The 10,262-nt window shown below is 30.5% G+C and overlaps 1 protein-coding gene across 1 annotated transcript in view; it reads right to left on the bottom strand.

Moving 5' to 3' along the window:
• Positions 1 to 5,878: 5,878 nt before the first annotated feature.
• Positions 5,879 to 10,262, bottom strand: part of LOC129966108 (dehydrogenase/reductase SDR family member 9-like) — a 30,998-nt gene continuing 26,614 nt past the window's right edge. The window contains exon 5 of the mRNA XM_056080488.1: positions 5,879 to 7,829. Within this exon, the coding sequence (XP_055936463.1) occupies positions 7,460 to 7,829 (370 nt within the window). The 3' untranslated portion in view covers positions 5,879 to 7,459. The remainder of the gene's footprint in view (positions 7,830 to 10,262) is intronic.

Raw genomic sequence — 10,262 nt, 5'->3', positions numbered from 1 at the left:
GGCTTAAAGAAGGGTCAAATAGAATATCAGTGTTACCTCTAAACTGAAGCAATTAATGTCAGATTTTAAAGTGAAAAAGGAGCAAATAGCAGCTGATTAGTGAAATATACTGTTCTGAATATGCTGTTCTGAAATATGCTGTATTAGGGTTTCCATATATTAGTCTTATATGGAAACCCTAGATTATGACTTATTTATGAAATTTGATTTAGAAAATATACTGCTATGCGATGTACACTTTTACTTCAAATAAACCGTCCACTTTCTTGCTAAACAATCAATAATATAGAGAAACAAAATTTATTTTTAATGTTTGATATTATTCTGAAATATTTTAAATTACCAAAAGTTTATATACCCATCTTTGCTTGGATTAAAATCCTTTCATATATGATATTTTAAAATTAAAACTGCTTTAATTTAAAATCCTTTAATATATAAAATCCTTTTATGCCCTGAAATATTTCGTAACGATAATTAGAATATCAGTTCAATTGGATGTTTTTCTTTAATACACTGGCAGTTGCTTTTCAACACAAGATATTAATATTTATTACAAGCCGCCTTCAGTGATAGGTTGTTTCGCGGATGAATGGTTACTAAAAATTTCAATAGATTCCTCATCAAAGTATTTTTGAACTTCGAAACTTCAAATATTGATAGATATATAACTCGCTCGTATTATTTCAAAAGTCTTACAGATTTCCTAGTCCATTTTCATATCCATGCTATATATATATATATATATATATATATATATATATATATATATATATATATATATATATATATATATATATTTCGTGATCCAACTCCACTTTCGGTTTAATTAATCTGTCTAAAAATGATGCGCCATCAGAACTACATTTCAAATGAAAGTGATACTTCGGTACCCTTGAAAAGGTGTCAAAGGTCTCCCACGTGTCTTGAATTGGCGTTTGGCCAGAAATCCAATGTTATATAAGACTATTGATCATCTGTTCGTCCCCTTTTTGCTCTTCTTTACTTCTGCTTTCTGCCACGTTGCGCCTTCTTGTTAAAATCATGCCTGCCACTCGGAATAGAATAAAACGAAATTAAAGATACCAAGTCTCTTCACTGCTTGTTCAACCTGCATTCTATTTAAACTAAAATAAATTTGGTAGCTGTAGGTGAAACGTTCTGGCCTGGAGCGTGACAACAGACATGAACATACACACATTTATATTTATGAACAGTAGAAATAAGCTGAAACTTAAGAAAGGTTGTAAAGAACATTTTTGTGGCCATAAATGTTTCATTAAAAAAAAGAAATAAATTCAATTGATGGTTATTTCTGATACAAATTATTAATAGACTGCTTTTTAAGTGTTTTCTTAAAATTTTGTTATTGTGAACAAAAGATATTTTTCGTATGAATTCTTCTTTTTTTCAACAATAAAAAGAAAATGAATTTACACCCGAAAGATTTACTTCTTAGAATTCTATAAATTTGAATTTTATTTTCTTTTAAATTGCTAAATTGTCAATTTAAATTTTTTAATAAATAAATAAATTTTTAAATTGTTTAAAATTTTTAAAATCAAAAATATTATTATTGTATATCATTAAAATAAAAGAGAACCTAAAATAATAATGACAGTGTAATCCAAAATCTTAGTGTTACCTATGAAAGAAGTATCTATAAATTTCCTTACTTCAAAATCATCTGTGTTAAAGTGTTGATAAAATTATTAACATTAGAAGGATAAATTACATAAAATAAAGTCGGCACTGTCGCAAAGGTAAAAATTTCAATTTTAAGATGATGTAAAATGCTTTTATATTTTTTGACCTTCAAAACTATTAAAGAAATAACGAAATTTTTTGGTTAATTTTTAATTGACTGTTTAAATAACTTTCGTCGGCCAGGATATCCTGGTTGGTAGGGTGTTGGATTTGCATCCTTTGGGTTTTTTCAAACCCCCAGGCAGAGGACCCTCCGTGTACATGATGGCTGGTGCATGTATAAATCTGTCGTGGCCACAAAGTCCTCCAAGTCGAGACAATACCACTTGGGGATACTGGGTCAGAGGTGATCGTTCTCTGTTTCAGATCTAAATTGCGATCGGTGGATGAGTGAATGAAATGTCTGAATGCATTCTGCATTATTCTGAAATTCTGAGTGCATTACTTAGCTACTCATGCTGTGACGCATGAGTAGCTAAGACGTACTCGTGGCCTTACAATTCGATACTGAAAGAAGAGCTGCTGTTTAATTCGGCTTAATTATTTAAAAGATACGAAGCATACGATGCATAGTCATAATTATTTTTTTATTTATATTGATACTAAACAGATGGGAAATTTTCTTATCTTCAGTCCCCCCCTCCCCTCCCCCACCATAAAATGTTTTACACTTTTGTTAGATTATTAAAATTATATATTTAGCGAAGTGAATACAGAAATTTGCAAAGATACTGATATGAAAGAATGTAGTTGATGCATATTGATGTGAACACATTTACAATTTGGAATGCTTTTTATATGCCATATTTATATCAAAATACAATTAATTATCTGTTATTATTAATTATCTTATTTTTCTGTCATTTGCCAATTTTCTTTCCATTTCCAATTGTCAAAGTTTTCTCAAAGCCAAGAGTTTTTTGACTGCCACAATGCTTTTCACTACACATTTCTTCCGAAAATAAGAAACTGTCTTAAACTTTGCTTTTAATTTTTTAATTCTAAAAAGTAAAATACCTCTGTTAATATAATTCTTCTTATTTATAATCATTAGATTGTATTAATTTTTATAAACATTATGATATCTTAATATCAGCTTTGAATCAAAATAGCTATCAGCTGGCACAAGAACTATGGAATCAAAATTAAACTTAATTAATCAATTAACTGATAATTAAGCTCTAAAAATAATAAAATGTTGTGCTATTATGGAGAACACACGAATGTAAAAATTTTCAGCTTAGCCTAGTGGAGAAGAAAAGTCGATTGAAAAATTCATTCTTTTCAAGACATTCATTCTTTTCATTAATTCAAGCAAAATAAAAATGTGTAGTCTAATTAAACAAAAGTATTATTATGGAAAAATTCCACAAAAGTCTGAGATATCGACAGGTCGCTATAGTGGGTATATGGTGAAACAGTCAACAGGCTCTAAAATTCAACACGAACATAAGTACAACAAAAATGTATCCGAGACGTACACTAGGACAACACTTAAAATAAACAGCAGAAACGCTGGTAGGTAATTAGTGGTAAACAGCTACAGCAGCACAGACAGAACTCAGCAGGCGGAGAAACTCCACGCAACTATTCGCATCCCTCAAACATCTGCTACTCCCCACTGTCTCCACACATTAGTTGCACTTAATTGATTACTCACTGCTGATTCGATTATGCGACTAGATACTCAGCACACGACTCGAGCTGCTTCAGTAATTGATTGCAAGAATATAAATATGTCAATTAGAATATATTCCTGGAGATAACATAGAAAAATAGGATGCATCCAGAATCTTAGAAAATAATATTATGAAGAATATTTGGCATCCACACAATGAAATCGGCTAAACCGGAAGCTATATAATCATGTCCCTGCTTATAATAGGGTAGAGTGTTGTACCTTTCATTCATTTTCAATATTAATATTTTGACTCCGTATGTGAATTTGCAATTTTGTTGTGAATGCTAATCTTATCTCTGTTTAGTTTTGCATTTATTATAAATCTAAAAAAAAAAAAAAAATAGAATTTTTTAAATGTTAGCATTAAATTTCTTAAAATTTTTACTTGGTTATTTATTCACTCCTGTTTTACTAAATAAATCTGGATGAGATGACAACCCTTATCACGCATCAAAAAAAAGGATATTGACCATATTCTCTGTGAATTATTTCAAGTTTTCAACTCATAAGAGAAATCTGTGGCACCAGCTTCATCTTAATCACAAATTAATATCAGCTTTCAAACTCTTTTGCCAATAATAATAATAATAATAATAATTAGTATTATTAGTAAATTTTTTTTCCGATCTTTAAATTGTTTTGACATATTATATTAATTTTATTTTCTTTGCTCTGACTGGCCTTTTATGCTAAAGATTCCAATCAGTAAATTTTTTCAGTATCTTCTCTTGATAATTTTCATCTTTTGAGTTAAAATTTCATCTCTTAAAACTCTACTACGAAAGGTTCTTGCGGCTAGTAAATAACGGAACATAAGAATGTTTTGGGTGAATTTCGGTGACCATTCGTTATATAGTTGATTTTTTTTGTTAATAAGATTAAAAAAAATTTCACCTCGAGCAGCGCCGAGGTGTATGTGTACATGTGTATTATTAACTTATAGGTACATGTGCATTATATGTACATTATGTGTACATGTGCATTATATGTACATTATGTGTACATGTGCATTATATGTACATGTGCACATGTGTATTATTAACTTATTAAGTTAATAATACACATGTGAAAGCTCGCCATGTTTATCTTCATTCCTATTAGTCTAAATATTGGTGGACATTTTAAGATAAAGTTGAATTTTGTAGATGTAAATTACTTCGATCTAAATTGGTCCTTATAAAAAGGAGGAGCTTCCTTTGTCAATAATTTGAATTAGTTGCTGCGCACATTTTTTTGTTTGTTTGGAGAAACCATGAGCACAAATGAATCCTCATATACTTTTGTCGTAACATTTTGAAAAAAAATCATTTAAAATTAGCCTGTATGAAGTTTATTAGGATCTCAAGTGAAGATTTCATAATATTTAACTATAAATTGTTCATTTTTGTTCTGCTTTATTACTTTCTAATATACATTGTATAGATAAAAAATGTAGTAATCATCCCCCCCCCCGAAAAAAAAACGAACTTGAGAACTTTTCACTTTTTAGACCTCCCTCAGTTCGAAAAAACATTTTTAGAAAATGTCCGCCTGTTTGTCTGTGATAAAGATAATTCAAAAACAATTTGAGCTAGACAGTCGAAATTCGGTAAACGATCTTTACACCAAAATTACAGGTTTCTATCAAATTTTGAGCACATTCTGTTCATAGAAAGTCCATCTGTCCGGCTGTTCGAATATAAGTTAACACGACAACTATAAAACGTAGAAGCTTGAGAGACAAGATTCGGTATACAGATTCATCATCTATAAAGTAGACACTTGTCAAATTTTGAGCTAAATCCAACTTCGGGTTGACTGTCTGTCGGTCTGTACTTTTAGAAATAAGTAAACGCCATAGTTCTAAAACGCAGTGACTTAAATATATCAAATTTGGTATGGACTTCAAGTGCAGTTTTGTGTCACATCTTTATTTCAATTTGTGAAAAACATGTCTGAAACACCCATTCAATTTTTGAATACTATCAACGCATCCCAGGGATGAATCACCAAAAGACTCGCCAAGGATGATACGATAGATTCAATAAAAATGCTAAATTCACGTCCAAAGGTAATATTATGTAAATATTGTATGCCAGTGCCGTTCTTTGCCAAGGCAAATTTAGCAGACAATATGCAAGAAAGTTTTGGATTGACCACTCCCATGTTATCAATCGATAACGGAAAGCAAGAAATTTCTTGGAAAATTATTTTCTATGTCCCAAAATGAATGTTAATTTAGATTATCCGAAATGTTTTTTCCACATCATTTGTAATTAGACATACTATAAAATGTTATTAAAAACACACTATGAGAATGCATTCATTTTAAGAAAGCTATTGCTTTTAAAATTTATGCACCATTAAAGCTGGCTGACTTTTTGACAAGTATCATTTGCTGTTTATAGAAATAAATAAGAAAAGCAGCTACATTATGGTTCACTCCTTGGAAGCGTTGTCAATAAAGTTTTTAAATTTTTTTACTAATATTTATTTATAACAATTGGTTAGTATACAATTTGAAAATTGTTGAAGCATTCACTGCCACTATGTAATGAAATCAAGTTTTTGAATTCCTATATTAACAAGTACATATCACAGAATATGGCAAAGAATCATTGTAAAGTCCTCCGCTCACACAAATGAGAGGATATTCAGATTCAATGTGAAGAGATAAATGAATGAAGCACTCGATTCCTTCAGATTAAACTTGTAAATCAGAAAAGTAAATCACAAGTCAGTTCGATTACACACTAGGAAGACACCTGGAAACTGTTCAATGCCTTCCACAACTCTTTTTGTGCCGTAAGTTGCTATGGTGCAAGAACTGGTATAAGATCGTACAAGAACTGCAGGACAGTCTAATCCTATCCATATGTCATTGTTGTCAATATGTTTTGGCAATCTTTAATGATCCTTCCTACTGAACAATCGATATTTACCAATGTTGTCCAGTTGGAAATACTTCTGTTTGCTACCGCCACTATGGTCAATTGCCATTCAATCCCGATAATTGAGTTCGTATCACCCTTGAATAGTTGCACAATTTTCTTTCAGTTTTTTTTTTTTTTTTTTTTTTGCTTTTCAGTTGCTCTTGTATAATAAAAAAAAGCAATTGTTATAATATAACTGCATATGTATTTTTAAATAACCGCTACTTTTTGTAAGCATTGTATTGGAGATGTTTCAAAAATAAAATGCAGCTGATTATAAGTCACCATGACAGATGCTTTTAATTCATTAGTAGGAAAAACAATTGCATTGCGCCATTAAATATTCTTTTCTTGAAATAATTGATGTTTTTTTATTAAATTTTATTACTACTTAGTATATAGAGTTGTATCACAAAGTTTTTAAATATTTTAGATTTTGAGAAAAAAAAATAGAGAAAATGAAAGTTGCATATTAATAATTTCCATTTAAAAAGTAGTGTCAACTTAATAAATAGGCAAAGTAGGCAGCTCCCTATGTTCTTGGTTCCCGATGTGTCTAGATTTTTTGTAATGTTTTTCAAATAATTTAATTTAGTGTTTTCACTTAATATACTAGGGCCATACACTAGAACATGTTGAAATAAAATTAAAATATAATCGCTTTAATTTTTCATTAAAAGTTTGTAACATAATTCGAATACTAATCTTAATTACATACTTCTTACAAATTTTCTTTTCCGAAATTTTATAATTCTTTAAAGATAACACGCTTTATAATTGCAAAAAGTCCTGTTATATGCTTAAATAAATTACAGATCATGTAAAAAATGTTTTTTTTATTATTTTTATTAACGTGTTTAAAATTTCATTTGAGTTCTTTATTAGCGAAACTTAAAATCAAATTTTAAAATTCCCTGAACATAAATATTTTCTTATATCAGTATATAAACATTTGTTACTTAAGACTGCTTATATTGACACTGGAATTAAAATCAACTGAAAAATGCCTGGGTTTAGAAGCTGAAAGGAGAAAAGGGGGACTGGAGATTTGCATTTCTGAGTCCCTAAATGTCTTATTCTTGCTCTGTTAAAAATATTACGAAAAAAAAAATTGTTTGTTTTTGTTTCTAACATAATAATAGTTTATCCTCTGAACAGATTATTTTCGTTTTATAGATAATATTTTCATCACTATATTTTTAAGTGTTTTAGATTCTGAGAAGAAAATAAAAAGGATGCTTTTAATTGATAAGATTTGAAAACTTATTGGCATCTTTTCGTAACAGAAACATGAGAAGCGAAGGAGTGCATGCCTTCTTGGCTTATAGGTATGATCTGGGTGTACTAAACTGACTGCTGCTTCCAAGTCATCAACAACAATGCTTGTGTCAAGACATGCAAAAGAAGTGGCGACGTTGGAAAGATCTTTGAATGATTTTTTGAAGTCGTCGTGGTCATCTTCAAATGAACTGCCTTGGCTTCCCATCGAATTCAGCTGCCCTAGAGCACTTACATATAGCATTGGGGTGCTGAAAAATGCAAAAATATAAAGCTGTATCATAAAGAATTATAATAAAAATTATTATAAGCGAATAAATTTTCAATTTCATTAAAATGAAACATTTAATAAGTGCAGTTTTTAACCCTTTGCATTCAGATGGCTCCTCTCAGGCACCATTCAAGAACGTATACCATTTTTGATGTTTTATTTATTTATTTTGGTTGCTAAAACAAATGGTAAGAAGATATAGTCAATTTGGGGGGGGAATAAAACTGGATTTAGTTCAACACCATCACAAACCTACTATTCCGACTTCGGAAGGCACACGGAAATACTTGAATGAATGGACTGCCGTAAATAAACAATATGGACTCCGTAAATATTGTTTATGGCTCCGTCTTTTTCGGAGCCATAAACAAGTCCTAGTATTAGGTGAATAATTATGCATCGCATTATTTTCCCTAATGCAAAGGCTTAAAACACACTTTTTATTAGCGAACGAAAAATACAATATATTTTTATTTCATTTATTTTGTGCATCCTACCCTTTAATTAATATGATTGCAAAAGAATAATTTTGTTTTCAAATTCTGACATATCATATTGCCATACGGTTGTGGAATGCTAAGTTGCTAAAATTAATCGCTTACCTGTTAATGAAGTTTGAAAAGTGTTATAATCGTGCATTATCATCAATCATACGCAAGTGCACATAATTTCAGAATTCTAGTAAGAAGGCTATTCAGAAACTGAATTTTTTTTCAATTGTTGGCGCATTTATTCACGCTTTTGTATTTACTTCGCAAATTCACTTACAAATAATGGAAATCACTTTTAAATCGCTGAAGTCGGAGTTAAAAATTTCTTGAGTGTTAAAAATTAAAATAATTGTATCCGCCGTATGCTAATTACTTTCCGTTATCCTCTTTCTTATTACTAAAAATATTGAACAAATTACGGTGCTTATCCGTTTCCGAGGGCCGTTGCCGACAGTTAAATTATTTTCACTAAATCGAAAAAAAAACAACAACAAAAAAAAAACGTCTACAGCTTGACGATTTTTTTAAATGTAAGTACGATTATATTCCGAAGGCCCATTGGCAACAGTTAAATTATTTTCGCCAAATCATCAACAAAAAGATCGTAAAAAAAATCGCCTACAGTTTGGCAATTTTTTTATGGCCCTCAGAACGAAAAAGTACCCAAATTACAAATTTGTACATTAATTTCGCACATCTGTTTGCAAAATTAATATACAAAACACTATGAGTGACTTGTTAATAAAGAGGTGGACGCGAAAGGCGTGAAAATGTTCACGGTGAAGAACGAAATGGGCGGTGGTCTTTGATTGAGGATGTTTTGGTTGCAGAAGTTGAAGATAGCATTAAAGAGAACCGCACATTAACTTTTAACATTAGAAGAGAACTAAATACAATAGATTTAACTAAATGTTCCTAATAGAAGATTTAATGACTGGAATTCATAAGTTCCTTGACATCCAGGGATATCCAATTTCTTGGCTATCTGAGTCCGTGATCTCTCCATAGTGCACAGGCTTTGATCACGTGATTTACGGATCCTTCTTCGGTGCCACACTGACAAGTCGAACTTCAGTCAAAGAAGTAGCTTTGAGGTATAGAAAATACACCATTTCCAGTGCATACTTGGTTAATATAAAAATTACCCTCAATTCGGTTAACAGAAACGCTTTTAAAATGTCTATAGGTTGTTCCCCTGATGAAATTATTCCTTCTCTCCTGCCAATCCGCAATTATTAGTTTTTTAGTCTCATATCTGAGTTGGAACTTGGACTCATGGGAAGATATTTCTTGGGATTCTAAGTTTAAATCTTCCTTGGTTACCGTATCTGCTTTTTCATTTCCAATATACCCCTGATGAGCTCTAATCCAGATTATTCCAACAATAAGTTCAGCAGCTTTTTCTTTTATATACATTATTATTATTATTATTTTGTTTCGCCAACAGAATCAAGGGCCATTAAAACCGATCTCGAATGAGAAATTATTTTTGCCTCTTTTATATTGTGTTGAGCGACAAACTCCAGAATATTTCTGACTGCCACGACTTCTGTCATAAAGACAATTCCGTTGTCATCCAATCTAAATTTTCTAGATTCTTTTTCTTGTTCATTTTGATACCATACAATATATATATATATATATATATATATATATATATATATATATATATATATATATATATATATATATATATATATATATATATATATATATATATATATATACAGGGTGTTGCCGAGTTCGACCGACAAATTCAGACGGGTGATAGTAGGCATCAAGAGGATAAAGAATCACCATACAACATGGGGTCCCAAACGTCGTTTAGGGGGTTAAAATTGCAAAAATATAGGGAGTCGGAGAACTGTTGGAAACTGTAAAAAATTTATAAAAAAATAACAAATGGTGTTTCAACTAAGAAT

The sequence above is a fragment of the Argiope bruennichi genome, chromosome 4, assembly GCF_947563725.1.
Source record: "Argiope bruennichi chromosome 4, qqArgBrue1.1, whole genome shotgun sequence".
Classification (NCBI taxonomy): domain Eukaryota; kingdom Metazoa; phylum Arthropoda; class Arachnida; order Araneae; family Araneidae; genus Argiope; species Argiope bruennichi.
The sequence above is the reverse complement of the archived record's forward strand: the minus strand, read 5'-3'. Positions and strand labels throughout refer to the sequence as shown.